The sequence below is a fragment of the Parasteatoda tepidariorum genome, chromosome 4, assembly GCF_043381705.1.
Source record: "Parasteatoda tepidariorum isolate YZ-2023 chromosome 4, CAS_Ptep_4.0, whole genome shotgun sequence".
Classification (NCBI taxonomy): domain Eukaryota; kingdom Metazoa; phylum Arthropoda; class Arachnida; order Araneae; family Theridiidae; genus Parasteatoda; species Parasteatoda tepidariorum.
The window spans coordinates 67470820-67485879 of NC_092207.1; the positions used below are offsets into that span (position 1 = coordinate 67470820).

A 15060-nucleotide genomic window follows, 5' to 3' on the forward strand; every position below is an offset into this window, starting at 1 on the left:
TATTACGAATAGAGATACAAGAAATGTCTATCATATTCTGAGCAAAAAATAAGGAATTTAAGACAAAATATGTAAAAAGAATGCTTGACATTTCACTTTAATTCCGAGATAAGTTGGCAATCCAATACAATGGATGCAAAGTAAACTTAAATTAGGAAAAATAACATGTTTCCATCAGCTAAGCATAAGAAACCTATCAGTTACAAAGAATGAATTTCATCATGGAAAATAAGTAAAAAGAATCTGAGGTGATAAACAAAATCTAACGAAAATTTAATCTGTAACGAATCTGTATTTAATCCATCACTTTAGAAAAAACGTTTTCCACATTTTCAAACCTTCGTTATTCAATGCTGTGTTATGGGAAAACATTTCTATCTAAACTTCTGAAGAGGTTCAGTCGGTTTTAAGGTATTAAGCTATTAAAAACAAGCTTGGAAGATTTAATTTAAGTTTTATGTTATCATCAAAACCTACTAATACATTTAAATCATCAAAGTTAAGCAATATTTAAGATCACCCAATAAATAAGATAAGTGTGTTAAATGTTTGCATTAATGTTCTATTATATTCATAAAAACTTTTGCAAAAATCGAATAATATGAAAAAGAAATGATAGCATGAATACAAAAATTAACTTTTTTTTATATCTAGTTTCTTTTACTACGGTAGAAAGTGCTAATGAAAAACAATCCATCATAATGATTGACATCGAATACAAAAAGCTAAAAAGAATCCAGGCATGAATCGATTCCTCTTCGCCGATATATAAGGGGACGATTTATTTGAGATGCTTTGGAATATTTTCAAACGTGTTGTAAAATATTGATTTGGATTTCATAACAGTTAATTGATGGTAAATTTTTCATATATGCCTTTTTTCTATAAAAACATGAAAATAAACATGAACATTCCTGAAAAATGGTAGCCTATTAAATATGCTTTCCCGAATGCCTTATAGATTTAAACTTTTAACAATGTATTATATATTTAACAATTCAACAATAAGTTCTATTTACTTCATTGCATTTTTATGACAATTATTCTTGTGTTCTACAGAAGTGACCTGCCTACTACAACTCAACGTTGCCAGTCTGGTATCCCGTAGCAACCCGGAATACAAAAAGGAAACTATTGTTTTCTTTCTGCTTTTTGATAATTCTCCTATTTTTAATATATACTTTATGATTATTATTCAAGGCTACAATAAAACTGATACAACAACGTTTCGTGTGGCCTAGTAGGCAAAAAGACATAGCGAGCTGGGCACGTTCATGCTTGGAGTGCCAAAGATCTAAAATTGTCAGGCACACCACCAGTCCACTTGAAAATTTTAATTTGCCATCATCTCATTTCAATCACGTCCGGATCACCCGTTTGTGGAGGAATACTTTATGTGAGAAATAAGTAGACGCGCTTCTTTTAATAAAATTTTATATATTAAACAGCCTTGAATAATAATAATAAAGCATATATTAAAAATAAGAGAATATTATCAAAAAGCAAAAAGAAAACAATAGTTTCCTTTTTGTGTTCCTCGTTGCTACAGGATACCAGACTGGCGGCGTTGAGTTGTAGTAGGCAGGTCGCAACAATTCTTAAAAAGCATTCTAACTACAATTTTTATAAACTCAATTTAACTATAATTATTCTAGAATAAGTTCTAATTTATTTACATAGTAATCTAGTCCTAAACATTCTAGGATAGATTCAAAATACAATTAATCTACAATGCATTATAGTTATATATTTTCTTCAGTGCTTTATAGCTACAATTATTCTACAATTTAAAGCATTGTAACTATTCTACAATGCATTCCACTTACAATAATTCTACGATGCATTCTAACTATATTTTTTCTACAATTCATTGCAAGCTTTGCATTGAAATTTTGTATTCAAATTCGAAAATTTGTAGCAAGCTTTTTATCATTGCAAATTCCACCAGTCATTTCAAGATTAATTTAAGTTCTAAGGAATTTACTTTTTTTCCCTGATCTAAAAGATTTACACAATTTTAAACATCGCCATTGTGCCCAATGGGGATGACGCGTCAATATTTATTCTGAAAAATTAATAATCTATAATCTTAATACATCCTAAATTATGCTTACATTGTTAAATAATATGTTGCCGAAAAGTTTAATTAGCATTGAAGGTAGGATTAAAAAGGGTATTTAAATACCATTGAATTAAACAATTCACTGAAGTCATAAAATCTGACTGAAAACTTAACATTTAGAAAATCACACCATATTTGAATCAAATGGTCAAATGCAAATTTTATTGGGCTAAAGTAATAACAGAAAAGAATAAATTATGCAAAAAAAAATTAATAATCAAATTATTGCTATCAATTTTCGTTTAATTTTACATGTAATTTAAAGACGTAATAGATTTGAAATCCATTTTTAAAAGAAAATAATTATATTTAAGTCTATTTAATTTTAAACTATTTCATTAATACAATGAACGCAAAACGGAATTAATTTTTAATTGATGTGATTAAGTTATTAAATTAAAATTCGAAATTTAACAGCAACCGGAATATTTGTTTTCAAGTTAAGAAAAGTTAACTCCACATAATATATAACAGGAAAAGGAATTTAACTTTTAACTGCATGAACACAGGGGGATTATAATAATTATCTAAACACGTTCGGGACTACTGCTTTGTGGAGACTGATTTTGTGATTCAGAGTAATTATTATGAGTATAAATGGCTAAAACGAATTCCATAATGAGTTTAAAGAATGATTTTTCTAGAGAATTAATATCTTATCAACCTTTATAATTCACCTTAATAGTTAATCAAGTTTAGTGATTTCTGAAATTTAATCTTGATAAACATGATCAGATATTTACCTGAAACTCCCTAAATCTTAACATTTTAGAACTTGAGCTAAATGTTTTTTTTAGAAATACAATTTATTGTAATAGTTGATGCAAAAAGATATACATTAGATACATTATAGTTAATGAAATTATGGCAAAATATGTTGCACTGAAATTTCTTTCATTATGATAAATTAACATTAGATGAACAAAAGATATTTTTGCAATTATAAATATTCACATGGGGAAAAATCAGTTAAAATAATCTTTCTGTATGATAATTACATTATTTATGAAAAATATCTTCGGTGAGAAAATTTATAAAGCTGATAAAAAATTTAGTTAATACAATCAAAATATACGATATTTAAATTAATCATTTGGTAATTTTTCTATTTTATCGCATATTCAAGTTTTCAAAATTATGGTTTCTTTTACTATTTTAGTAAAAAATACAAAACTAAATAGTAAATCTAGCGAAATAAATGATTTTTATGCACTGATCTAAAGTATCATGATACAGTATTAAATTTTACATAATTTGCCAAATTTTATCACATATTAAAAAACCATATCTGATTTTTAATTTTTCTAAAATATTTGCCGAAGAGCTTCAATAAAAGTTGCCGATCTTTTTCGCGTTCCCATAGATCCAGCAACATGGCAAATTTTACCATATTCTGGTTGTCTTGACAGTATTTTCTTCCATTTGTACGATGTTATAACAACTGAAATGGAATACTGTAAAATGTAGCATAAAATAATTTTTAAATTTCAATGGCGTCTGCCAGAAAAAATAGATTTTTTAACTTCATTCTATAGATCCTTCACAAACTGAATTAAAACATTTTTCATTATATTTTTTTAATAATCTTGCTAATCAAATCATATAAATGTAAACGAAATATAAATTTTTTTACATCACTTTTTTATATAAGATTCCTCAGTTGACTTTTTAAACTAAAAGAATAAAAATAAATTTTGAAAATTATGAAGAAAAAAAACAGGGATATCGCAAAAACTCTTATTATACTTTACTGAAAATAAGAATATCTATTATTTTATAAGAAGTTTCTCAGGTATTGGAAAAAAATATTTTTCCGAAACACACAATAGCAGTTTGAGGAGGATGTATGGTGCATGTTACTCAGTTCTGAGCACTGTCAAATTCACGGATCAAATTCCGGTTAAAGATTTTGCACTTTGGGTGCATCGTCCATAAAATCCATTTCACCATTAAATATTATACCGTAATTTTTACTGTAATATTTATTTATTTCGAGTGATTCAATGATTTTATGTTAATTATTACCGTAAGAATTGCGATATATTTGATGTTTTGTTTCGTAACATGTTCCGGTAAAAATGGATTTAACTGTAAAAAGTACGGGCAACCTGAGTGCCGGTAATTTTATATTTTTTACAGTCCACATTTTATTTCGTGTAGGAAGAAATTACATCATAGCGCTAGAGAAAACATCCATGTGACTATGGACTATGACAGCAGTTGAAACTACAATTGAAAATAAGAAATTAAAGGATGCTAAATATTGAAAAAGAACTAAAAAAAACAAAAATAGGCATATATTCCTGTCAAAATAGATTTTACGATAAGGAGTACAGGCACCCTGAATACCGGTACTCGTAGTCGTTTTAAGATCCGGAATTTTTTGCAGAGTAAGAAGAATAATTAAAACTTCAAATAATTAATATGATATTTAAAAACAACCTCTAAAAATTCATTATTATTACAATGTAACGTTTTCACAAATGCAAACAAGAAATTGTTCGTTTTCCCAAGGCTGCGTTACCCTCTTACCGCACTAATTTCCAATAAGAAACATCTTTTTTAAAAATAGTTCAAGCAAAGTTTTATGAAAAAAATTATAATAACTGTTTTCCTTTTTTAATGTTTGCCACTACATAAACATGAGAAAGTACTGTTTTTAAGATATTAGCATAATAGAGACCAACTCCGAGCTGGCTAGTTTCAACCCCGGGTTCATTTAATCAGATCTAGTGGTTTATCTCATCTCATCTGATTAGTGTATTTATTATTTGAATTCACTCTGATGCAGGTGTCACAAACAAAACAAAAACTCTATGCTTGCAAAATCAGGTAATTTAGAATCATGATGATAAGACCTGATGATTTTTGAACTGAATAAATACTGTAGTGCGCGAGGAGTCAGTGTTATCTTTGGATCAATTAAACAATGACCAAACTTTAAAAAAGAAAAAAAAAGTAGTCGATTGCTTTCAATTAAAAAATTTTCAATATTTAAACCAGTTTAACAATCCAACTAATACTCAAATAAAACAAATTTAAATTTCTTAAACTGTAAATAAGTTTACAGAGATTAAATGTTTTAATAAGGTGAAAAATCTTGCTAGGAAAGATAAGTTTTTAGCAACTTTTTTATGTTTTCTAAATTCTAAAAGATGTAATCTCATTCTCAATAAAATATCACCCGTCTGTTACCCATCAAAATATTCAAACAAAATATGTTTATTTGAAATCATCTCTTGCATTTTTAAGCATATGTAAATTCAGCACACTTAACACTTTAATTGCACTTAAACAAATTCAGTGGAAAATGAGGCTAATACATGTAATTTTTCTCTGAAAATAATGATAATAAAATGCACCAGTCTCGGGCTCATCCATTTTCCTTTTTAAATAATAAAGCCACCAACGTACAGTAAAAATATCGAAAATAAATACAATACAAAATTACACAAACATGTATGAAATTTTCACTGTTATCTTAGAAACTGTTTTGTTTTCAAAAGAATACTGCTTTTGTTTTCTTAACAAAAAACCGATACGACTCTCAATATTTGAGGAACAAATCCATTTCAACACAAACAACAGTAACCAATATTATATACGTAAAATATCCGTTATATAATACTTTTATAATGTCAAAGTAGGTGAATTATTAAAGAAGTAGGATTTGTGTAATATAAATAACGTGCTACAATATTTTTTTAAAGAAATATTGCTTAGTAAACCAATAATTTTTCATGCAATGGATATAAAAAGAATACAAACGAAAAAAACGTAAAGTTTTCGTTAAGACAGTTTTTTTAAAAAAAAAACACCAGTAAAGATTTCCAATATTTTATTCAGCATCGAAATACATGTTAACTTTTTAGTTCATGTTTATTTTATTAATGTTTTACTTATTATTCTTCTATAGTTTAATAGCGTAAAATACAAAATTAATTTCAAGTAATTAATAAACATTTAAATATTAAACATAGTATTTGATAAACACTTAAACATTATATTTAGTAAACATTCCTGCTTAAAGAAAAAAAAATATCTGAATCAATCATGAAAATGCAGATTTTGTTGTATATTTTTGGGTTGCGAAAGCACTCACTAATGCAGTTAATCCTCTTAATACGGCAATAAATCCTTTAAAAATTGCACAATGATTATTCAAAATTTACACTTAATATTTTAACTAACATTCACATTTAAATTTAATCATTAGAATGGATATTTTAATATAAGCCTTATAGTGCATTTTATATTTACAATTTTAACTTTAGTATTATATTAGTTAACTTAGAGTTGATATTTTTATATAACATTGAAATTAAATTCCAATGCCAAATAGTAAAATCATAATAGTGGACACATCCGTCAACAGTTAGTGTAGGTACTGAAGTCATAGGATTTATTCAAGACAAAAAATAACTAAACCCTTTCTCGGATAAGAAACTAATTTATTTCCTTCTGCGAAAACAGTTGCAATTTTCAGCGCTAAATATGCAATTATTTGCAAAGGCAGAAACCAGTAACTGTACTGTGGTAAGGGATTGAAAATGCAATCTCAAGCCACAAGGCTGAAAGAAACTGCCACACAGAGAAAATCACAAGAGAAAGAATGAAGCAACAAGAAAATTCATTTCAAAGGTTATCAATAATTCTGATACTTCGGTGGCAAAAGGAGTGCATTGCTATGTTTTTATAAACACAAAAATAGCGAGCTCAAGAAAAATGGTTGCAGCGATGGTTGCAAAAGCATATTTGGCCGATCTTAAAGCAACATTTATTTGCTTTAACTGTCAAATTGAAGTCAATAAATAAGATTAAAATTTATTAAGAATAAAATTAAAAGATTCAAATGGTGGAAGAGATGGTTGCAAGAAATGGCTGTAAAAGAAAATGGTCGGTAAATAAAATTAAAATTTAAATGGTTCCTGTAGTTTAAATAACATTTACTCCCTTTATTTTCAGCATTTACATTTAAATTAAGGAAATAATACCATTCCTCTCTTGAATTTCACTTTTATTAAAATATTCTTAGCACTAATTTACAACTATACCTATTCATAGGTTAGGTAATAACACTTGACTGCTTTTTTTGTTTCTCCTATTACTTGTCAATTTGCAATTCAAGAATTTTAATGCTTTGTATCAATTTGCACTGTAAAATTTCGAATCAAATTACAGTATGAAGTACCAACATTTTAAATTTACTGTTTTGCTGTAAAATTTACGGTAGATCATATCCTTTTTTAGTAACATATTCCAGTAAAAATAAATTTTTCGGTAAAAAGGAACAGCCCTCTTAATATGGTACTTTTTACCACTATTTGATCCGGAATGATTTAAAAGATTAAATTATTAAAATTCTATATTCCTATTCCTGTAAAAAATAATAATTTAAACAGGAAGTAAGTCAATGGTTATCATAATTGATTCCATTTTGGATATCATTGTTGGAACATTTTTTAATTGATTTTCTGAACAATTAAACGTTTAAATACCAAGCTATTAAACGTCAAATTCTACTTCAGATAATTGGTGGAAACAAAAGAAACGTATAAGTACCTTTAAGTTCTTGTCTGCTGACAGGTTGCGAAAGTGACAATATTTTATAAATTGAATTAATGGTAGTCAAAGGAATAATGGGCATCAGATAGTAAACATATTCAAGAGGGACCGAAGAACAATAACTCTTTCTACAATATGGATTTTAAAGAAAACATAGACTTATTTTGACATGCGGTGGCGTCTTGAAATCTTCATTTATTATTTAATCATATTATATTCTGAAATAGTATTGGTTTTTGTAAATTCGCAATTAAATTTACTGCAATATAAATGTTGGGGGCAGAGATAGCCTGGTTGATAGGGCACTGGGCTCATCTTCGTGAAGTCGTGGGTTCGAACACTCTCCGGGTAGGAAATGGTGACTAATGCACGTTAAATCTGTCGAGTCACGAAAATATTCTTGTTCCCAAAACAAATCATATTTCTGGGAGTACTGATCCAAAAGTTTATTTGTCTTCTGGATTGGCTCAAAATTCAAGGCTACAGACCTGAACATTAGTAGTCGTAAACTCAAAATTGGGTCAGTTGTTCAACGACGGTTATAAAATAAAATGAAATTGAAAAGCCTTAGCCGTAGTGGCTCAGAGAATAGAGCTTTTGCCTTCCAATGAGGTGAACCGGGTTCGAATCTCAACAATGGCTGGTCAATTCCACACCCGGCTTGCACCAACCACAGTGCTGACGTAAAAAATACTTTAAGTAGTAGACTGATCATGGGTTAAAGAACCCATGCTGTCTGCTAACGGTGGGATTTTTTTCGTAGTTTTCCTATCCATGTAACGCAAATGCGGATTAGTTGAATCAAAAAGCCCTCCATGAAGGCAAATTTCTCCCAAAAATACTAGATCCATGAGTTACCTTGTCTTCAGAATTGAATTCAAAATTACAAGGCTACGGAGTTGAGCATTGGTAGTCGTAAACTCAAAATTTAGGTCAGCTGTTTGTTAAACGACGGTTATAAAATAAAGTTAATTTGGAAATTTGAGCCACGGTGGCTCAGAAGATAGAGATTTCAGCTTCCAATTAGGTGACACGGGTTTGAATCCCAGCGATGGCTGCTCAATGCGAATTCCGCCCAATTCAGGGCTTACGACTAGTAAAGCTCAGCTCCGTAGCCTTGTAATTTTGAATCCAATCCAGAAGGCAAGGTAACTCCAGCATCAAGTATGAGGAGGAATTTTCCTTTGTGGATGACTTTTTGATAGTGCATTTGCGTTACATGAAAAGAAAAACCACGAAGACCTTCCATGGTCAGCCTGACGACAAGGGGACTCCAACCCATGATCGGTCTACCACTGAGGATATACTACGTCAGCACTGGGGTCTGTACGGCCTGGATGTGGAATTCGTATCCATCAACCATCGCTGTGATTCGAACTCGGTTCACCTCATTAGAAGTCGAACGCTCTATCCTCATTACGTATACCAAGCAATGGCACTTAACTAGATCTAGTATGACTAGACCTTTGGTAAATGTCCGAAATATGTACTAAGTCAAGTTAAGTGCCATTGCTCGGTATACATTTGCCCAGTTTATCCTACACTAATGTTTTTTTAAGGTCAAGTGCCATTGCCGGTATACATTTTCCCGGTATATCCTACACTGATATTTTTTTAAGGTGAATTGCCATTGCCCGGTATATATTTGCCCGATATTGCAATCACTTATGTTTCTTCTAATTTATCGTCAGTAAGTATTAAAATATCGAATAAATGTAATTATATCCACGAATAAATTAGTATCAAATCGGATGTAATAAATATTTCAAACATTCACCAAAGCGACTATGCGATTGTCAACATTCACCGGTCAAAGTCAACAACCACCTATTTCAGTCATTCACAGTAACATGCACATCATTTACATAATAACCTCATCAGGACGTTTATCTCATACTTTTAATAGCATTTGGCATTCTATATAATGCCTAGGCATTATATGCAATGCCTAGGGAAAGTATATATTACTTCGCATATTTCATACTTTGCCTAAAAACGTCCGGTATTATATAGAATGTCTAGGCATTTTATATAATGTCGGTGTTTCATACTTTGCCGGTAACATATATATAAATAAACTGAATGCTTTCCGAGTTTTGTTAAAGTAGTTTAGCTACTAAAATGTATTGTTCAGTAACTAAAATGTATGGTTGAGTAATTAAAATACATTCAAGCTTATATCGTTCAAAATATTTGACTTTTGTCATTGAAAGTTGAATGACACAAGATATAAAAAGATAGTTTGAAAGAAATCTGTATGCCCTAGCCAAGTTTTATCTCACGCTCTAGTTTAAATAAAACTCATTCATTTTATACTCTACTTATTTATTTTTTACTTATTATTTAGTTTATTATTTAGTTTATTATTTATTTTATTTATTTTGAGATGTCGATAAAAGGAAAAAATAAGCAATACGATTATTAGGTAAAGCACAATAAATTCCTTGATTAATTATTCATACTTAAATCTAACATATGTGACTGGACAATGATTCCAAAAATTTTTCAGATAGATATTTATTGAAAAAAATCGATATTATAAATTATAAGTTTCTTTTTTTTGTCAATCTGAGGTCATTGTCATCTTTAATAACGTTAAAAGAGTATTATCTAGATTTTATCGACTTTATCAAAAGTTTCCGCAACATTCAATAACTTTCTTCCTTCCACTAATGTCCCATGACTTGAAAAATATTATCGGCTGCTTGCAATATTATTCATCAGTTTCATATTGAATTGCATATAGCGTTGCAATTTTACTTTAAGTAGGCTCTGAAACTGAAACAGGGAAAAGAATATAGTTTTCTAATTACTGATTCTTACGGGTATGCTTTTTTCTCATTGCTCTCCTTCTAATTTCAACTGATGTCAAATTTTTTAATCAAGTCATTTTCTAAAAAAACAAAAATGCAATGAAATTAGAATTTTCAAGAAAAAGCTAACACATTAAAGGGATTAAAATCTTGATAAAGCTGTTTCTTTTGATAAATAAATGAAACTGAAAGTTTTCAAAGATACTTTTAAGCAAATCCAAGAAAATTGTTGACCAAAAATATCAACTGAGTGCCAGAAATTGATACCCTATTTCCAAATACAAATTTTAATGCATGAAGGAACCTAAACAATATTAATGAATTATTTATTTTTCCGCTAAAATTTAACAGCTAAATTTTTTTATTAATTTTCTGTTTCTAAAAAGATTATCTAGTTCATGTTTCTTTCTTCTCAATTATCTGTACTTGATGTAAGCTACTCTGAGAAAAATTATGCTCAAACCTTTCAGAATATGGTATTGTTATTGAGTAATTACCCAATTCTTAAGTGATCGTTGATAAACAGGAAAAATGATTGTTGATAAACAGCTGAAGAGGAGGAATATTTCATAGATAAAACAATTGTATTCAAATAAATTCAATTCCAGTTAAATTCCAGATTTTAAAATATCTGGAGAACAACTACTTTATTAAACTATTGTTACAGCATTTGTGTTCTAGCTCAATTTCCTTGTCGCTAAGCAGATTTTCATTAACCCTCTCCTAGCAACACAAGTTAAAAATATTTCAAATTCTTCGGAAATTTTATAATGACAGCGCTGACCTGAATATTTCAAAAAGCTCTACCAGTTTTAAAATGGTACATACTGATAATTAACGTTTTAAGAGTATTTTATGTTGTAAAAAATATTTTGCATCAGAAAATTTTGTTTCGTCAGAAAATATTTAGAAAATAAACTCAGTAAATATGCATAAATAAGAATTTTATACATATTTTAGACTGAAGAGAAAGAAAACATATACACGCAAGAAAAAGTATAGTCAAAACTACCAACATCTGGCAATATTTTCCGTGTGTCTGGTTTTATGGGAACACCAAAAAAGTTCGGGAATTTTTACTGAAGTACTTTGGTAATGAGTATGGTAAAATTAAAAAAAAATATGATTTTATGAAATGTGATAAATTTGTGAAATGTGGTAAAATTTGGTAATTTTATCGTGATACCTTAGTGAATATCATCAACAATCTATTCTGGTAAACTTGCTTTTCAGTCTTGAATGTTTTACTAATTGTAAGAAAAGCTATAATATTTAACTATAATTCAAAATTTCCAGTAAACTACTACCGTAAGCGTGGAAAAATTATCAAATGGATTATTCAAATGCCGTAAATTTTTTTTATTAATCTGAATTATGGTATTTTGTTACCATAAATCTCACTGAAATGCAATACGGTGATATTACCTGAATTTTCTTTCTCCGTGTTCGAAATATTTTGATTACTGATATATTTCGCTTTTTTTCCGTGTTTTTATTCTCATTTTATTGACAATTATCTTCTTTTCAAATCATTTTCTAAAAGTAAAAAAAAAGAGAGAAGCTTAGTATTTTTGAAGGAAAAAATTATTATATATTCAAGGGACTAAAGTTTTCCATAACACATTTTTCAGACAAATACGAGAAACTAAATATTCCATTGAACAATTTTTAATGAATACAAGAAACTGTTTATAAACCATTTCTTTTTGAGCTAAAATTTAACATTATTTCTTGCTGAAAAGTTTTAATAATTTTTCTTTACAGTATAAAGATTCAGGTTAGCATATATTTTTTTACATAAATTGCTTGTGTTCGTTAGGAACTACTTAGTTTTGAATTTCCCGAAAATGTTTTATTTATTCTGACTGACAATTGTTATTTAAACTATTTTTTAAATGAATACAAATTTACATTTTTTATCAATGGAAATTTTTCCTAAGTTAAGAGTTTAAAAATAACATTTTCAAAAATATTTGAGATTTAAGTTATTCAGATTAATTCGAAAACTGAGCTTACAATCTGTAAGATACTTCACTTTTTACATATGCATAAATAAATGCATTGTTGCATATGCATTGCTGCAATAAAAGTAAATATTTACAGTCTACCATATTTTTATGCTACAATATCTCCTTGTCATGTATAAATTTTTGATGTTTATTCAGAGAAAATATCTTACAGTTATGCAAATATTTTTGACACCCATATGTTTATATTTATTATAACTTAAAGTTTATCTCACGCTTATAAATTAAACGTTTATTATATATATTAAAAATAGAGAGACATAATATGGCAACTAAAGTATAGAAAGTAAATTGATAGAACTTTATGTTTATTAAAGTTTTATGGCACACATAAAAAATCTTATGAATAAAATTTATATTTTCCTACGCAAGTATGATAAATGTAAATGAATATAAAATTTTGAAATATACCTTCAAAAATTTATGATTAATGCAAAAGATTTCACATATTATGCAACCGACCTGCACAAAAACACGCATAATGCTGCATAAAATATAAAATGCCATGTGACTAGAATAAATATAAACAATGTTCCTTTATTATATTGTTTTATTTTATTGATTATTTTATTAATACTTATGATAAAAAATACTGCTATCACGAATCAATTGCAAAATATTACTACTATTACATGCAATCTCGAAAAATTGCTATTTCAGGTAAAACCAGTATGTATTTTTTTTAGATTTTTTGACAAATTTGTTATCTATTATATTTATTATCTATGAATCTCCAACTCATATGACGCGGTGCTAATTTCATATATTACCTATTATACATTAAAAATATAAAGTGTTAATGTGAGAAATGATAAGCATACTTATTGTATAAAACAAACGGCAAAGAGCCGTGGTGGCTCAGGGCATAGAGCTTTCGTTTTCCAATGGTATTCCGGGTTCTAATCTCAGCGATGGCTGGTCGATACCAATTCCGCACCTGACTTGCACTGACTGCGTGCTCAAGTAAATTATTCTCAGTGGCTGTCGGATCATGTGTTAGAGTCTCCTTGCCATCAGGCTAACCATGGGAAGTTTTCGTGGTTTTCTTCTCCATGTAACACAATTGCGGCCTTATTGCAAAAAGTCCTCCCCGAAAGCAAATGTCTCCCTATACTTGATCCAGGAGGCTCCTTGTCTTCTGGATTGGGTTCAAAATTACATGGCTACAGAGTTGAACATTGGTAGTCGTAAACTCGAAATTGGGTTGACTGTTCAATGAAGGTTATAAGAATAAAACAAATAGCAAATTTTTCATTAAAATCGGTGAGACTCAGAGAGAAAAAATTATGTCTGCATATGAACGAACCACTGAGATAGATAGTTAAACTATATTTTGCTGCCTGCCAGCAGATCTTGCCGTGCTGATTCAAATGATACTTTTTGTAGAAACATATCATAGCGAGCTGACATATCTAAGAAACATATATAACCACGATAAATTTTCGTGGTTTTTACATCCATTTAGGGCAAATGCTGACTAGTTTTACTTAAAAGAGTCTTCTTGAAGAGGAATATCTCTTGTCTTCTAAATTCTAGGCTAAGAAGTTAAAAATGAGCCAAGCGCATATTCACAAAGTGCATTGGTGTAGGTCGGTGGAAAATTGTGACGTGGTAACCAAATTACCAAGAAAAATATTTTTTTAATTTTTTTATTTCCAATGGCAGACATGAAAGACAAATTTGTATCTGAGAGCAAAACAAAGAAAGAACAAAAAATGGAAACAAGATTTACTCAGAGAAAGAGACTATAGGCCTTTAATAATGTATCTCGTCCGCCAATAACGTTCCCACAAGGGTCCAGGAGGAAGTGCAGGACAACGTCTCAGATGGTTAGCGTCCATTCCTTCTTGCAGGTTACATAATGGACAAAAAGGGCTTGAAAAGATTTTGATTCTGTACAGGTGTTTCGATAAACTGTCATGGCCAGTGGCAAGGCGAAAAAGGGCCGCAGATTTTTCTCTTGGCCATGACGGAATATCTTTAATTCCTTCCCACCAGTCCTTATCTTTATTTACTTCTTGGAGTTTTGCCTCAAATGTTGTTCGAAGAGAGATTTTTATTAGCCTTTTTGCGGTGTGGAAAGGAACTGGCTTAAGAGATTTCTTAATATAGATAGAATCTTGGCGGCTTTTTGGCCAGAAGTCTGCAGTTTCGTTACCTTGAAGCCCACAGTACGCTGTTACCCATTGCATGGCGACATTTTTGTTGTGTTGGTCAAGACTGTGAAGGGCTTGACGATAATGTAAAATGTCGGCAGAAGCAGGGGCTTCGGACCAAGAAAAATAAGGGCCGTTTAAATAATCTTGCGTAGCTTACCACGATAGATAAAATACCCAAAGCAGCTCAATAAAAATTTTTATATATTAAAATGTGTCATTTTGGCATAAAATGTGGTAAATAATTTAAGTGTTTCAATAACTATACCTAGATATTTTTTGGATTGAAACTAATCAAAATATTTTTATTTAATTTTAGAAAAACGTTTATATATAACAAAATGACAACATCTTGACCACAATCATGAATTTTAAAT

The 15060-nt window shown here is 29.4% G+C and overlaps 1 protein-coding gene across 1 annotated transcript; it reads right to left on the minus strand.

Annotated features, from left to right (window-relative positions):
* Positions 1 to 14272: 14272 nt before the first annotated feature.
* LOC107444078 (uncharacterized) lies at positions 14273 to 14719 on the minus strand. Its single transcript, XM_016058153.2, has one exon. The coding sequence runs from the start codon at positions 14717 to 14719 to the stop codon at positions 14273 to 14275; it is 447 nt and encodes a 148-aa protein (XP_015913639.2).
* Between the last annotated feature and the right edge of the window lie 341 nt (positions 14720 to 15060).

What these genes read in the sequence shown, in the direction of transcription:
- LOC107444078 (XM_016058153.2), bottom strand. Translation starts at nt 14,719, where the DNA reads ATGCAATGGGTAACAGCGTACTGTGGGCTTCAAGGTAACGAAACTGCA.